The sequence below is a fragment of the Canis lupus genome, chromosome 8 (assembly GCF_003254725.2).
Source record: "Canis lupus dingo isolate Sandy chromosome 8, ASM325472v2, whole genome shotgun sequence".
In the NCBI taxonomy this organism is placed as follows: Eukaryota; Metazoa; Chordata; class Mammalia; order Carnivora; family Canidae; genus Canis; species Canis lupus.
In genome coordinates this window covers 49,526,393-49,543,312 of record NC_064250.1, presented here as the reverse complement: position 1 = coordinate 49,543,312, position 16,920 = coordinate 49,526,393, and the positions used below count along the sequence as shown (strand labels likewise).

Genomic DNA, 16,920 nt, shown 5'->3' with positions numbered 1-16,920 from the left:
TGAACAGTGGGGGTAGATGCCAGTGGTGGATGTGGGTGGGGTGGGGGCCACAGAATTGTACTACCACCTGCTCAATTACTCTGTACATTTAAAACCACTTAAAAAAAAATAACCACAGGATTAGCATTCTCTCATAAAGAATACACTCCCATTCTGGAATCTTAAGATGTAAATGGTGGGCACAGAAGCATTTCAATTTTTAGTTATTATTTTGCATTTGTTTATTAATAAAAGGGAGTTAAACTAAAAAAAAAAAAAAAAAAGCTTCCCTCTCTGTATTAGATCAGGTTCCTCAAAAGTAGAGCCCAAGACCAGGGTTCGGGTGCACGGATTTCTGGAGGGTGTGCTTTCAGGAGGAGGGAAGTGAAGGAGGCAGGATAGGGTAAGGGCAGGAACAAGGAAGGTGAGTGAGGACATGGCCTTGGCTTGGGCCTGATCCATGCACAGCTCTGATCCCACCCTGCCAGGAGCCCAGCATTGGGCTGCAATTGCCAACGTATGTAACTCTCCAGGCAAGGCAGGTGATGGTAGGTCTTGGTGAAGGAGGCAGCTGGGGGCTGTTAGCAGCCAAGCTCAGCAGCTGGGGCATGGGCGCGCTAACACAGTAAAGGGGGGCTGAGCAGGGCATCTGCATTCCTTAGGAAGCTATTTGCTGGGGGACCAACTGTCTGGGTTTACCAGGGACTGGGGTTTCCCAGGACACAGGACTTTTACTAAAAGCATGACAGTATCAAGCAAACCAGTTGGTAACCCTATTTGTACCGTCTCCACCTGGGAACCAGCTCCCCTGCTTCCCCGTGCTGGTAACACTTTGTTTCCTCTAATATTAATAATAATGATAATAATTAATATTTATTGAACATTTCCTCTAGGCCAGGCACCGGGCTAATGCTTTATCTTCAGCCGATCATTTAATAGCAAAATGCTTGGAGGAGGTACTGGGATACCCCCATTTTACACACAAGGACAGGGCTAAGGAAGGTGGCCAACGTGCCCAAGGTCACACTGCTACTAAGTGGCAGAGCTAAAATCTGAACTTGGGTCCGTCTGACCCAGACTTAAGCAATGAACTCTAGCACACGCTGCCCTGCAGCCGATCTGCCTGACACTCTTGAGGACAGGGAGCAGCCTTTCTCTTGCCTTCTCTGCGCACTACTTGGCATGGTACCCTGCACAGGGTGGGCGCTCCCTAACTGACACACATTATATTCTAGCTCGCTCACCTGCATCGCCAATCGCCTCTCCCTAGAGATTCTAGCCAGAAGCTGGAAGGGGCGAAGGAATGGAATGAAGCCTCCTTTTTATGTTTTTAATTTTTTTAAAAAAAGGGTTTTTTTTTATGATTTATTTATTTGATTGGGCTCCCTGCAGAGAGGCCTGCTTCTCCCTCTGCTTATGTCTCTGCCTCTCTCTGTCTCTCATGAATTTAAAAAAAAAAAAAAGGAGGGTATTTATTTATTAGACAGAGAGAGTAAGGGAAGGGGAGAGGGAGAGAGAGAATCTTCGAGCAGACTCCTCACTGAGCATGGAGCTGGATGCAGGGCTCCATCCCAGAACCCCGAGATCACGACCTGAGTCAAAATCAAGAGTCGGATGCTTAACGGACTGAGCCGTCCAAGCGCCCCACGAAGCCCCTCCTTTTTAATGACAGACCAGACAACTCAGCTGGGAAGGTTTGTTTTTCTCTTGTGTCTGAGCAATTTGATTGGGAGATTTAAGGAGTGGTTAGAAGCTGGGGGTTGATTTTGCATTCAGAGGACTTTGGTCTAAGTCCTAGCCCTGACACCCCTTCACAGCGTCACCCTGGGCAATTTTCTTCACCTCCCCAAGCCTCAATTTCTACATCTGTAAAAAGCACCTTGCTCATAGGGTTGTAAGAATTCAGTAAGTTCATGGCTATTTAACAGGTTGAGCACTTATTATGTGCCGGGCATGTTGTGAGTGTAATATAATTGTATTTAAACAAATGCCTTCCGTAGTCTGGTGGGGCAGGGACTCTTTATTGTTCCCATTTTATTGATAAAGGAAATGAGGCACAGAGGGAAGCAACTTGCCCAAATGATAAAAGCGGGCTTTGACTCTTAGCCACTTAGCTATAGAGTCTGTGTCCTTAACCAGTGTGCCGGACTAGCTCTCAGAGGCCGAGCCTAGTGCCCTACAAACCCAGGGCTCAGGAAGGATGTACCTATTGCTGGCCTTCACCACCACCCTCTCTGCTCCAGGCCAACCCCTCACAATCTTTGGTGGTAAAAGTCCTGGCATCTTCACACCATCCTGCCCCTGTGGTGGCCTGGCTCACAGGCCCCAGAGCTGTGCTCTCCCAGCCCAATAAGACATCTTGAAGCTCCCGCTGCGGGCCCCACACCCGCCCTTCCTTACCTGAGTTGGCCAGAGCCAGGGCCTTGAGTGTCACAAACTCCTCCTTCTCCACCTTGAGCTTCTTGTACCTGCGCACCAGCTGCAGGATGGCCCGGTAGAGCTCCAACAGCCCTGCGAGGCGGGAGTGCTCCTCGTCCATGATGTAGTCCTCGGCATACACCAGCTTGTCATCGTAGGGCAGCGAGCGGTACACGATGCCCAGGATGAGGATCTCCATCCAGGCACTCTGCAGCAGGCTCATCTGATCTCCAAGAGAGAGGTTCGAGAAGCCTGCGGGAAGAAGGGGCAAGGAGGGTGGCAGCAGTCAGGTGGGCTGGCTGGAGGAAGTGATCCTGGGCTGGATGAAGGAATTCATGGGAAAGACTTAGACAACAAAAAGACTTCAGTCAATGTTGACAGTTGTTACCACTATTATTGTTAGTTCTATGCAATTTTTCAAATGTCTGTAGAGGCTTTTCGATTAATTAAATGCATCTGTAATTTAAGGAGTTATTAAATTCATAATAGAACCAAGAGGCAGCAATACAGGGTCCCCTTCGCTCTGGGGACTTTCCAGATTCCTCTCTCCCTGCTCAACCAGGGGAGGTTCTGGTGTTTTAAAGTGACAGCTGATCCTTAGTGCAGTCTCAGCTGTGTGTGTTGACCCAAGGGCCCAAGTGGAGAAGACGACTCAGCTGTTCCTGGCCAGTGACCGACCCGGCCCCCCACCCCTAGTGACCACAGCCTGGGGCTGCTAAGAGCTCAAGAGCCCCCAGGGTCAGGGGGCACTTTCTCACAGGACAGCCAGTCCTCCAGAGGTCAGACCCCTGCAGCCCTGGCCATCACTTCCCACCTAACAATGACTCAAGCTGTCCTGCATTCTGGGAGCATGGTATCCCGGGAGGAGTTCCCCCTCCTTGCTAGCAAGGAGGCTGACTCCAGAGTGAAAGGGGGTCAGTGCTGGGCATGGCTCCAGAATTAGGACACTGTCTTGTCTAAGGTGCTCGAGAGATTGCCAGGGCCTGGACCCTGACTTCCCCATTTGAAAGCTGTGTAATTGCCCCAAACCTCAGGGTCCAGTTCTATGAAATGCGTATAACTGTAGCATCTGTGTCAGACTCGCCGTGAGGTCTAAATGAGATAATTGTGGAACATACATCGTGTTCACTGAGCTCATACAATTGTTATTAATGGGGAGATGAAAAGTCTTCATCTATGAGATGAGAACAGTGTCTAGAATTGCATTGTACGTGCACTTGACTTAGGCATGGAACAATTAACATCCTGACTTGAGAGGGAGAGTAGAGAAGACGCAGGGGGAGGAAGTGAAGGAGGAGGAAGGGGGGTAGGAAGTGAAGGAGGAAGGGGAGGGGAGCAAGTTGATTTTCAAACATCTCGGTCACTAAGCACAAGGTGTTAACTTCAACCAGAGACCCAGCGATTGGCTGCCACGCTGACCATGCCAGAGTGATGGAAAGAGCAAAGTGTATCCACAAAGCCATTTGCACCATGCGTCACAGGCAACTAGGAGGGGGATTTCTGGGGGTAAGTTTGCTTGTGTGGGTGAGCGTCTACTTCACTTGCTGACCTGGCACCTCACCCTGCAAGGGTGCAGCACTGATGTCGGGGGGCTGCGAGGATAAAGAGGTGGTGCACGGACAGGACCCAGCTCCACTCTTCACACAGCTGGTGCCCAGCGAGCCCGAGTGAGGATGGTGGTCATTACTATTACTGTTTTTGTTGTTATTAGCATGCTGTTGGCAGGGCTCTCCTCTCCCTTCTGGGCATGTTTGGAGGCCTGGGGTGGTCCCGAGTTTCTGGACAGGCCCATCGTTCTGGGCTTCCATGGAGTCTCCCCTACTCTCCCCTGCTGTCCCCTGATTCTAAAACCCACTGTCCCCTCCATTTTCCAACCAGTGCATGAGTGTTCAGCTTTAGGGGGCACCCCCGGGGTGGGGGGGAAGCCCCTTTGCCAGGCGGGTCCTCCTCTGCTGATGAGCATCCTCTCAGTCCCATCCTCACAGTTCCTGGGTGCAATCTGTACACCCCAGCCTGAGCTCACCACCCGGCTGGTGGCATCCACGGGTGACTGACAAAATAGCTGGGCAATGACAGCAATGGACAGGGGCGGGCCTGGACTGAGGCGCCTCCTCGGGGAGAGGCTGTGGCACCGAGGGGCCGGGCGCGTGTGTCGTCTGGCTCCTGGCGCGAGAGGGGATGTGTGGCAGCCTGGGGCGGCAGGGACAGCCGGGAGGTAATAAAAGGCAGACAGAATGGACATCCAATTTCCCTTATCGGGCCTCTGAGCGGGAGAGGCCTTGGGCGACATTAATTAACAGATCCCAATCAGCCGGCTCACGAGGGTGTGCGCGTGCGGGGACGTGGGGGGCTGTACTGGCAGCAGACACACCGGAGGGAAGATGTAGGAGGTGGACGGGGCAAAATTAACGGACAATTGAATCGGAAGGTGGCAAAGAGGGAGGCTTCTGGCAAGGAAGGAGGAAAGACCCCTGTGAGGCCCATCACGCAGGTACCGCCACTAGGATTAACCGTGTGGTTCTCTTCATTCGCTAAGCAAATCCTCCCTGGGCACCTGCTAAGGACCAGGCCCTGGGGACAGAAGGCGAGCTCAAACCAGAACGAGGCCCCGGGTGCAAGAGCCTGCAGTAAAGAGGGAAAGGCACGCCCTGAGCCCCGAGCTCCGCTGTGACCTCAAGGTTAGGACAGTTAGAAGAGCCAGAGGGATGGGGGGGCTCCGAGAACACATCACGGGTGAACTGGGCCCACACGGGAAGTGTGGGAGGCTGAGTGAGCCCTGAAGGGTGAGAAGGGCTCCAGAGGGGGCAGTGAGAGCGCCGCCAGTGAGTGCACCCAGGGGTGCCGGGATGGGCTGCCCCGTGTGCACCCATCTTCTGGCCCCGACTGCCGAGCACCCAGCCTGGGACAAAGGTATCCCCCAGCACAATAGAATCAACAAATGCCACAGGGCCCTGACTCCCAGGGGATAAGACAATGGACCCCAAGAACTCAGGAAGACCCTCTCCATTCTTTAGACACAAGTTCAGATTTCACCGCCTCTGCCCAGTTGTGTTGGAGTCAGAGACTGGCCTGCCCTCTGGGGGAAACGCAGAGGAAGGGAGACGACGCCTCCGAGAGTTTGTGCCACCATCCAAGGCTCCACCTCTCTGCTAGTGGGCCCGGGCCCTGACTCCTCTCCTCCTCCTTGAACGGCTTCAAGGGGAGCTGGAAGGGGCTTTGAAAATCCAAATGCAAAAAAAAAAAAGAAAAGAAGAAAAAAGAAAAAAAGAAAAGAAAAGAAAAGAAAAAAGAAAGAAAAAAAGAAAAAAGAAAAGAAAAAAAAGAAAAGAAAGAAGAAAAGAAAAGAAAAGAAAAGAAAAGAAAAGAAAAGAAAAGAAAAGAAAAGAAAAGAAAGAAAAGAAAAGAAAAGAAAAAAGAAAATCCAAATGCATGGAGCAGTACAGAGGCTGCTTCATTTTGTGCAAGGGAGGGGGGAATAGGTGATATATTTTAATTTTTGAAAGAGCCCAGATGTTTTCTAGTACTTGAAAAAAGAAAACACTGGAAGGGAAAATGAAAAATAAAAACTGGTCTAGGAGGAAAGGGAGGGGGGAAGCGACAAGGATGGAAGGAAGGGTTTTGTGTGCACATTTTTCTCTAGTTTTGGCTTTCGAACCTGTCCAGATTTAAGATGTTCTCAAAATAAAACCAAATCAAGCATTAAACCAAAGTCATGCTCCTTTCAACCTAGCAATTCCACTGCTTGGATTTTCTCCCCCTAAATACACAGACAAATGTGAAGCAGTGTTTGTTAGATTGGTCTGTAATGACCCCAAGCAGGAAACAACCTAAATGTAACTAATGTGATACATGTAATCACTATATAAATGTAATTATTAGCTAAAATGAATGGCATATTAGAAGCCACTAGAAAGAATGAGGTAGAACTGTTTTGGCAGGTGTAGAAAGATAACACAAAAGTGTAAGGAAGATGTAACAATAAGGCACAGACGTTAGAACCAGATTGTCCGCTGGAATCCCAGCTCTGCTGGCCACGGCCTGTGACCCTGGGCACATCCACTTCTCTGAGCCCATTTTTTCATCTGTAAAATGGGGATATTACTACTATTTCTCTCATGGCACTGTTGGGATTAAATGAGCTAACGTGTGGAACACTCAGTGCAATGCCTCCCGCAAGGTAGGCGCTACTATGTGATATAATTAAATGAAGGAAGCAGGATGTAAAACAGTGTTCAAGAATGGTCCTATGGTGGGGGGGAGAACACGCATACACACACACACACACACAGATATACACGCGGGCATGCACACAGTGGCTATACATGCACAGGAAATTCCCAGAAGGATGTTTAAGAAAGATGAGGGATTTGGAACTCCTAATATCCATCCCTCTGTCACCTCTGACATCTTTACTAGAAGCACAGATTCTCTCTTTTACTTAAACCCAAACGAAGGGCTGAAGCACTCCTCCCTGCCCTTCAGCCGAACACCCTCCACTTCTGCTTTTCTGTGCCGGGCCCAAGACTCCTCCTCCATCCAGCAATTAGTGATTCTGGCACAGGGGTTGCTGCTGGGGGAGGCTGGTGTGGCTCAGGCCCCTGGGCACCACGTACTGCCCCCTTGAGGTCCTGCCCCGCCCAAGCTGGCTGCCCCCACCTGGAGCTCTGCTGTCCCCCCACCCCCATCCCCACCCCCCCGCCACTGCCCCAAAGTTGCTTTATCTGCACCAACTAATCTGATAACATTCAGGCTCTTCCCGAGCCCCCATCCCCCTATGATGTGACAGCATGAGCTCCTAGAATTTAAGAAAGGAAAAAAAAAAAAGCATATAATTTGTGGCAAGTGGAGTTCATAATCTGTTAATTTATTATCGTTTCTGTCGACCTGGAGGGCCATTAGCAGAGGTAATAAAGGGAGATGTAATTATAGGATCTGAGGCCACTCCAGACACAGCTGCTGTCACTCGGCAGCCCATATTTCATTGGCCGCTGGCATTCCCTCCCCAGTGGGAGCCAGACGGTGGCTACCTGGTAGCGGGCTACTGAGGAACCCCTCCGTAGGAGGCCTCTGGGGGGTCCCCTGCAGAGGTGTGCACTTGTCAGCCTGGGCCGGGCAGGGCTGTCCTGGCTGGGGCAGCCTCCATGCCGCCCGGGGTGGCGGGATAACCAGCTAATAACATCTGGACGCTGCAATTCATCAAGGGATTCCCTCCCTCTCGTAAAGGCTGCTGCCTCTGGTTCCAAACTGTCATTCACTGGGAACAAGAGGAGGGCACTCTAAAGACTGGGGCCTGTCCCCTGAGCAATGCAGGACTGCATGTGGCATAGGGCAACTGCAGATGGACTCGAACAAAAGAACGGCCACTGGGGCACCTGAGTGGCTCAGCAGCTGAACACCTGCCTTTGGTTCAGGTTGTAATCCCTGAGTCCTGGGATCGAGTCCCGCAACAGGCTCCCTACAGGGAGCCTGCTTCTCCCTCTGCCTGTGTCTCTGCCTCTCTCTCTGTGACTCTCATGAATAAATAAATAAAATCTTTAAAAAAAGAAAAAGAATGGCCATTATTCTGAGTGAGTTGCCATCAGCTCCAGTTCCCCATGGAACTCACCGGTGTGACTGTCCTCTGTGCTCAAAAACAGGAGTGAAAGGAGTGGGGCTGCTGGGAAATGAGTTTGTGCTCAAATGATCCTCCCTCCTGGCCAAGTGGGCCACTCAGCGCCTGTGTGCATAGGTCAGCTTCTGGGCTTGGCCTGAAAACTTGTGTTCATGGCGCCCTGATGCCCCTCTGGCCTTTCCCTCCATGGCCACTGCCCATCAGGCCTGATGACCTTGCTCGGGTTCTGCTCTCTGCCCCTGCAGCCCCTGGCGTCCCTCCTGCCTGGGGACTCTGTCCCACGGTTGTTCTTGCTGCATTCTAAGTGTTCAGGGTAGGAGATAGGACATGGGGTAGAGGCGAAGTGAGATGGGCTGTGGGGTCCCAGCAGCATTAACGGAGCTTCCCGATATCATTCGGTCTGTTTTTGCAGGTTTAGAATTTTCCATGAAAAATAATTTTGTTTTCTTAAAAAATTATCCATCTTATTCCCAAATGAAGTCCTTGGGGGCAGAAACTAATCAAATTCTTTCTATCAGCACAACTTCTAGCAAGAGACCTTACATAGAGTTAATGCTCAATCAAAAAAAAAAAAAAAAAACCTCAATCAATGCGTGCCAAGGCAAGTATTGAAGGGCCCTCTTTGTGCCAGGCTCTGGACAGATACTGAAGGCTAGCCCATCCTGAGCCATGACATACGGTTTCCTGTGCATAAGGAGAGTGGCCTGGGCACTAACCTGAGCTGCCTTAAGTGAGTGCTCCTGCGGTCCAGGAACCAGGGCAAGCAGGAGCCGACACCAGTCCCAGGCTGGGGCCCTGGCTTGCACCTATTCTGCTAAACCTGCTCCCTTTCTGGCTCTCTCTCTCCGTCTCTTATCTAAGGGCTAATGAGCAGGATTTCAGGTGAATTTTCTGTCTAATCTGAGATGGGATTAAGTCGATTAGTTTAAATATATCAGGCACCTGATATGTCATCAGCCCTAATATGAGGTTTACACGCAGTGGCAGGAGACTGTTAATTAATTTTACCTTAAACACAAGAAGGTCAGGCCCAAATAATTCAGCATGCAAATGTATGCAAAATAGGGCAAATTAGTGTTTCAGACAGACAAATGAGGCCCTATGTTTATTTTATTTTTTTAATCAGAAAGAATTCAGCTTTGGACAAGGAAAAATGAAGACGTGAAAGGAGGCTTTTCATACTATTAGCAGAGAGGACAATGACACGGTCATGGTCCTGCCACTTATCAAGCACCCACTGCGTGCGGGGGCTGGGATGAGTATGCTGTACCCTCTATTATGATCCCCAATTCATAGGCAAGGATGCTAAAGCTCAGAAAAATGAGATCCCTTGCAAGGCCCGTAAGGACAGAGCTGGGATCAGCTCTCAGGTCTGCCTGAATACAAAGTCTGTGACCCTAACAATCACTCTGCCTACTGCCCTCCTGGTGGCCACCGATGGGAGATGGAGCTGGGGGTGGGGGGAGGACATGGGAGAAGAATGGGTGCATGGGAGACAGGTGCCTCCAGGTTCTACGCCTCTGCTCAGAGGTGTTGAAGGAATTGGTGGCAGGAGAAGGAAGCAGTGACGTGGGGGGCCGCCAGGAGCCACTCCTGAGCCATTGCTGGGATACAGTGGAGGAGGAGCGTGGGGTAACAGGGAGGGCAGGGTGCGAGGGGCAGGGGGACGTGTACCAGATTTGGCCTTGGGTTAGTGGAGCAATCCAGGCTGAGGTGTCTTAAGCAGTGGCCTGACCCCACATCTGTGCTGAATCAGCACAGGCCAGATTCAAAACTACTGAGTGTGTAATCCCAAGAACCTGAGCTCCTTAGTAAGGGTGCGCCAGCTCAGATCCCCCACTCCACTAGGAGTCCACCCCGAGTCAGAATGCCAGGGGCCAGCCACCAGGGAGTCCCTGCGGAAGGAATTCTACGCTTTCTTCTGGCTGAGTGACACGAGCATCGCCTCCCAAGCCCCTGTCTGCAGGAAGCCTTCCTGTAGGCTATGCACGCACATCTTATATAGGGACATTTTGACTCACCCCAATCCACTGTGGACTGTGGCATCTAAAGTCTAGGGCACCTCTGCTACATCACCATGCATGCCATATTCATTTTTCAGAGCTGGTGACAAGCACGAGAAGGATCTATAGACAGGAAGATAAACTGCCCCATGTCACATAGCCAGTGAGAATCCAAGTCCATGGTGATCATTCCCCGAGGAAAACAGGATATCTCTACCACACTATGGACAGGCTGTTAGAACCATAGAGGGAATAAACCACACAGGCTTTAGAAAGCTCCCCAACAAGTGTATAATGCAAAAAATGTGGGTGTTGGCATCTACAAAAATAGAATTAAAAATCAGTTTCCACCATTTATCCACAAGGAGGAAGCTGATAGATGGGTTTGGGCCACATACAGTAAATAAAGTCTGTATCACCTGAAACATATTTATTACATGTACTTTCCATGCTGCCTATTAAAAGCTAGGCCTCCCTTATCCTCAGGCACGTGGCAATAGTGAGTCTGCAATGAACACTAGCGTGTTCCATGCATCATACTCTTATTCACATTTCATCCTCACATCAAAGCCCATGAAGGAGGCACTGCTGGTATTCTTTATAGACAGAGGGCTCGGGTGACCTGCCCAGGGTGACACAGCCAGTAAGCTACAGATCCAGAACTTGAATCCCAGTCTGATTCCCCGGCCCATGTTCTTAACCACTCCAGTCCCCTGGCCTCTAAAGGAAGCAAGAGACTCAACTCTCTCCTGCATTGTTTCCCAGCACATTTCCAATAAGGTCTACTATGAAATGCCTTCAGCCTTCAAGGATTCAAAAAAATTTGCTTTTGAATCTTTACCTATTGTAGATGCAATCATCACCCCTCTAGAATGATAACTGGTTCTGAAGAGCCGCTAGCAGTTCAGGAATGTTACAAGGACCTTCCAACACCTGCTCACCTCCAATTCCACAGAGAAAGAAAAGGAGTGCAGAAGAAAACATGGCACCTGGGTCCTGGCTCCCACGCATCAGAACCACAGCAGTGGGGACAGTGGCTGAGCATCCCTGGCTCTACCCTCCCCCCGCCCTACGTGACTCACCTGGGATGTGCTTGGCCCAGCCAATGATGACCACGAGCTCCCTGTCTGCCAGGTCACAGAGAGTGGTCAGGGCCTTGATGTCACCCTCGGGCATGCCAGGGGGAGGCATGGCATACAGCTTGTCCGGCTCGGCCACCAGCAGGTAGGAGACAATCTTGGTCACTGCCAATGACCAGAGAAGAAATGTAAATGTTGGAGAAAAGAGGAAGGGGCTGGGGTGGAGCCTGAGATGGCTTAGGAAGAAAATTCGGGTTCTGAGGAGTCCTAGGAGGTCATCTCCCTTCCTTCTCTGACTCTACAAACTTGCTGGGCTACTGATAAATGTCCCTCCAAGGGAAGCTGCTGGTGAATTCTCTGGAGAGGAACATGCTTTGAATGGGAGGCATGGGGTTATTATGTTCTGGATGCTGGGGCCCATGTCTTCTTAGGATCATGCTTCACTTAGAGCCATATTCTGTAAATCCCCCATGGAAAGGCCATCCGAACGAAGCCCAAAGCACCCAACACCAAGCCAGGCACTAATCCGACCTCACTAAGATCCATATTGTCCCATAACCAGCAGTGGGAAGGTAGCATTGCCCCAAGGGATGCCAGACATTCCAGGCACTCACATGGCTTTTTAGCGGGTGGAGAAATCTGTAAGCTCAGGTACGGGCTGCTCTCAGAGTCCAGCCGTCGTTTGTACTTCTGGCGGCCTCCACGCACTCGGTCAAGGCGTACACCTGTTGGGGAGGAAAGGGAAAAGGTGTCAGGTTGTCCAATATTTGGGTGTTACCACTAACTTGTCAACACTGGCTTTGGACCCCATGATTAGATGCCTTTCGGATTGCCCCTTGGCCAGTCTCAAGCCAGGGAGTCAGACAATCCTAAAACAACTGTCTTGATAGTAATGGCCCATCCCAGCTGCCAGGGCCTGGCCCCGTCTCTGGATTTGGCATCCTCTTGAAACTTATCCCGAGCAACCTTGAGCTCTCCAGTCCTACTGTTTCCAAAGGGAAAGCACAACAGAAGCACTCCTCTAGGAGTCGGGGATGGAAGACTCATTATCGTAGATCTGCTGTGAATCCAGGGAGTGTTGAATTAGCTTGCAAGAGAGGAAAGGAATCTCTGCCACTGGCAGGCACCTCAAAAAGAATGAAAACAAGGATTTTCAAACTTTTCACATAAGCAGCATCCTGATGGGTGTTCACTACAAATAATTAATTTCTGGATCCCACCTTCAGAGATTATAGGATGGAGTTCTACAGTCTGTCTTCTAAAACAGAGGGAAGGTGAGGATTGGTCAGGGCAGCAGAAGCAGGGGTGTGGGGGCACCTGGGTGGCTTAGCAGTTGAGCATCTGCCTTCGGCTCAGGGTATGATCCTGGGGTCCCAGGATCGAGTCCCGTATTGGGTTCTCCACAGGGGTCCTGCTTCTCCCTCTGCCTATGTCTCTGCCTCTCCCTCTGAATAAAGAAAATCTTAAAAAAAAAAAAAAAAAAAGGCAGGAGTGTTCGCAGTCCTGGGCCACATGCTCCTAGATGGGGATGCAGGTGAGGTGGTCCTGGCCATACGAGGAAAATAAATACCTCAAAGTCTCCCAGGAGCAGGTGCAAATGCAATCGTGGCCACTCACACTAATATCCCTCTCCAGGAGTGAGGCCCTATCCTAGAGAGATGTGCTATTTCCCTGGTTTTATATGGCTTCCAGAAACTCACCCACCCATCAGCTCCTGCTGTCTAGACAGACGTGTTGGTGCCATTTGGCACCCTTCCCAGGGTGGACAGGACCTCAAATGGCCTCCTCATCCAATGGCACACAAGCTCGGACTGGCCACCAATCTATGGCGCCCAACCTGAAAAATGGATGGGCTCCAACAAACTAGCTCCAAGGAAGCAGAGCAGCCGGCTCCCTTCACCTTACCATGAAACAGGCCTTGACTAAAACGCATCAAAAGTCAGAGCCAGAGTCTTGCGAGGAGGAGAACTTGGTGGCCACCTCGGCCTCTGAAGTGACAGGCCAAGTTCAACTTCCTGTTCCTTTCCCCAAAGGGCAACAGCACCACCCTCACAGAGCCCCAGCAGTTGATCTTCATTCGGGGCCCTGCCTGGCACTTGCTCCCCGCCACTTCCTCCTGACAGTCCTCCTGGTTGCTGGTGGCGGAGGCCTCCGGTCCTATCAGTTCCGGCCCTTCTTGGGGAGAGGCAGGAGAAGGCAGGAATTAACTGTAACTGAATGGAATGAGGATTTGGATCCCATTCATGCCACGGGTGATTTTCTGGCAGTTTCTTACAACTCCCGGCTACTACATTTCCGCCCCTGGGGACAGAGAGGAAGTTCCCCAGAGCAACAGGAGCCATGCAAAGTAAGATCGCTTTGTTTACAGAATGGGAGGGAGCAGCCCTTCTACTGCAAGTTGCCCTAAAGCAACTTGAGGTGAGGAGGCTGATGGTACCAGGCCCATGGGCCTCCAGCTAAGGGCTCAGATCGCCTCCTCCTCCAGGGCCACCAGGCCAGACTGCCCAAGGGGACAGTCTCTTCGTGGCCAGTCACTGCTCAGTGTTTCCATCAGTAGTGTCCTTCTTACCCCACAGATGGACACTCCTGTACTTGATGCAGAGCATGGCTGGAGTGAGCATTTTGGAAGGGGGGGAGGGGTTCGACCTAGCATCCCACCTGTGCCTCCCCTATTGTGTGAGTCATCTCATAGGAGGCCTGCACCCATGCCCACTATGGATATCCAAGTGGGGCAGTTCCTCCTACTTGCCCCCCTCTGGCCAGCATGGTCTGGTGACACAGGCATAGTCAATGACAGGAAGCTTTGATCAAATGTCCCCAAGACAGCAAGAGGGTAAGGACTGGTGGGGGCAGGTGGGCAGCCTCAGGCCACACAGTCCTGGCCATTGCACCTGCTGCACCTGGGCTTTCCCGAGCTTCCCCTGGGCCTTGTCTGGCTTCTCAGTGAAACTTGCACCTCCCAAGAGGCCTCTAATGAACTTGCCTTCTTCTTTGGGGGGTTGGGGGGTGAGGTGGGGAACAGACTGCAATGGACCCCATCTGCCCTTGGGTTCTCCAGGATCAGACCGTGAGGCGAGGAGAGTTTGTTAGGAAGGCGAACTAAGGAAGAAAGCCAGTGATGAGTGCATTCCTGAGGTCAGCAGGCTCCTGGTGTCAGCCGCTGAGGCTCGGCCTCACCGAGGACCCTGGGAGACAGAGAGGACCCGCGCCGTCACCCCTGCTGCAGACACGGGCCTAGGGGACTGCGGCCACCACCCGGGCAGAGCGGATGCAGGTGGGGCACCTGCTGGCTGCTGCCCTCCTTCTCAAAGGGTGTCGTTGTGGCCAGGCATCACCTGGGGCCTTGTCTGCAATGCAAGAATCTCAGGCTGCCCCCTAGGAATCCGAGTCAGCTTGTTACCAAGGCCACTCCAGGCTACTGCAGCCGCGCCGACCAGCAGGGCCCCGGACCGTGAAGGGGGCAGCTGAGGCCCACGCCGCGCAGGACCCAGACCCGAGTGCTGGCAGGACTTCAGCTCCCACCCCCACCCATGCCCTGGGAGGCTGGCAAGACTGAAAGTGACAGTGCCGAGCTTCATTCACACAGGACGGCGAGGACACCCATGTCCTGCGCACCTACTACACGCTGGGGTCTGCCTGGAGTCCAGGATGAGTCCAGGATGAGCCCCTTCCCCACTTCAACGCCTTGCTCTCCCCTCCAGGCCGCCCATCCGACCGCAGGCAGCTGTCAACAGGAGCGGGAAATGCTCAATAAAACAAAGAAAGAGCCAGGTGATCCTTAGCAAGGCAAGGGGATGGGCAGTTGCCACTCCGTCACTACCTCCATCTAGAATGTTCTCTGTCCTGATACAGGGCCTGGCCCTTAGTGGGTGTTCAAGATGCACCTGTCTTGATGCATCCATCAATGGGCCTCCTCCCCCTGACCCCCGTGAGGGTTGGGTGCTTCTTCCAGGGGTCCAACAGCACCCTGGCTTCCCCTACTGACCAGACGCCACTACGGCCAGCGGTTCTGCTCTCCGTCCCATTCCAGGGTCTGTCGTGGTGTCCAATGCCCAGCAGATGCTTAGAAAGCCAGAGCTATTACTAACATCATCACCATTATTATTACTACTCTTCCCCAGCACTGTGGACACCTCTCTGGCGAGTCACAGTAAGAATAATCAGGAGAACAGGCTAACTTATCCAGGACTTTCTCTACGTGTTGCCTTTGTAACCTGTAGCATATACGACGGCACCATTATCCCCATTTTATAAATAAGAGCCACTGAGACTCCAGCAACTGGGTAACGTGCCCAATAAAAGAGCCAGTACACACTCTTTGTTACTCCAGGGTACAGTCCCCCAGGGCCCAGCGGGTATAATCTTTCCTCTAAATTTTCTCCTTCAGATCTTCACAGCATGATGGTCAATGGCTCCAATCAATACACGCATCAATTACCAGCTTATTCTGTTTTCTGAAGAAAAGTAGTCTGTTGGGTTTGATTATGCCCCCAACTGCTACCTGACATGAGCCAGGCTTCCTGCCTGCTTTCCCAGGTCGTGTCCCAGCCACACATCCACGAGGGCTCCAGCCCACAGGATCCCATGAGCAAGGGCCCAGGCCTGTCCTGACCCCTCGTGGCTCATACGGCCTTGGCCCAGGTGGCTCTCACAGCCTCGGTCTCATCATCAGGTACAGGGGCGACGAGGCCATGGTAACACCAACTCTGTTCACCGAATATGGCTTTTGGGACAACAGAATGACATCACTGTGGGAAAATGCTCTGTAAACTGGCAGTGGTTCCAGTAGGCCAGGGGAGGCCATCACTCCCAGCAGCATGCATGGCAGCATTCACTGGAACTTCACATGCATGCCTCCTTGTCCTTGTTTCCCTCTGTTGTGACCCACTCTTAAATTCAGTGGGTTCTTTTTTATTTTTTTAAGATTTTTAAAATTTATTCATGAAAGACACACACAGAAAGGCAGAGACACAGGCAGAGGGAGAAGCAGGCTTCCTGCAGGGGGCCCGATGAGGGACTCGATCCTAGGACCCCGGGATCATGACCTGAGCCAAAGGCAGATGCTCAACCACTGAGCCACCTAAGTGCCCACAATCTGTGGGTTCTTAAGGGAAAGGGCCCACTTCAGCACTGCTTTCTGAGCTCCCTTCCTCCTCTACTGTCCCAGGCAGGTTTTATTATATTTAGGGTAGAGGGGTCCCAAGGTATAGGCCTGTGCTTCCCAACCCAGGGACCCTCTCCCCACAGGCTGGGCCCCACCTAAGTGATGTACCCATGTCCCTTTTGTCTGCACTGTTCCCAAAGGCAATTAAGATCTGGATTCAGGGACACCTGGGTGCCTCAGTGGTTGAGCATCTGCCTTCAGCTCAGGTCCTGGAATCGAGTCCCACATCAGGCTCCCCTCAGGAAGCCTGCTTCTCCCTCCGCCTATGTCCCTGCCTCCCTCTCTCTGTCTCATGAATAAATGAAGCCTTAAAAAAAAAAATCTGGATTCACCCTGGAAGGCCCAGTTCAAGTACCATCTCTACTGAGAAGCCCTTCCTGACCACCCGCCACCCCGCCCAGAGCTGGCCATGCCCATCTTGAGCTCCCTTTGCTTATTCTCTATTACAGCAACTTTTCATATCACACTGTGTGCTCATCCCCCTGGTAGACCAGGGGCATCTCCTGGGCAAGGACCTCTTTCATCTTTCTCGCCCAAGCTCAGCACCCAGCCCGTGGGAGCCACCAAGCATCTGATGCACCAGCTCAAATGCAGCCTTCACATTCAGGAAAACAAAAGAATCGTTGGGTCTGGTCCTTTTTCCAGCCTCCAGAAACGCACTCCCTT

At 51.8% G+C, this 16,920-nt stretch overlaps 1 protein-coding gene across 5 annotated transcripts in view; it reads right to left on the bottom strand.

Moving 5' to 3' along the window:
• Positions 1–16,920, bottom strand: part of ESRRB (estrogen related receptor beta) — a 115,007-nt gene that overhangs the window by 6,391 nt on the left and 91,696 nt on the right. For 4 of the 5 annotated variants that reach the window (XM_035720022.2, XM_025443490.3, XM_025443489.3 and 1 more), the window contains 3 exons: positions 11,705–11,815; positions 11,094–11,255; positions 2,380–2,649 (listed from right to left, as the gene is read on the bottom strand). In XM_035720022.2, the coding sequence (XP_035575915.1) occupies positions 2,380–2,649; positions 11,094–11,255; positions 11,705–11,815 (543 nt within the window). Of the gene's footprint in view, positions 1–242; positions 1,572–2,379; positions 2,650–11,093; positions 11,256–11,704; positions 11,816–16,920 lie in introns of those variants that run through there. The other variant, XM_049113742.1, reaches the window with a different exon arrangement.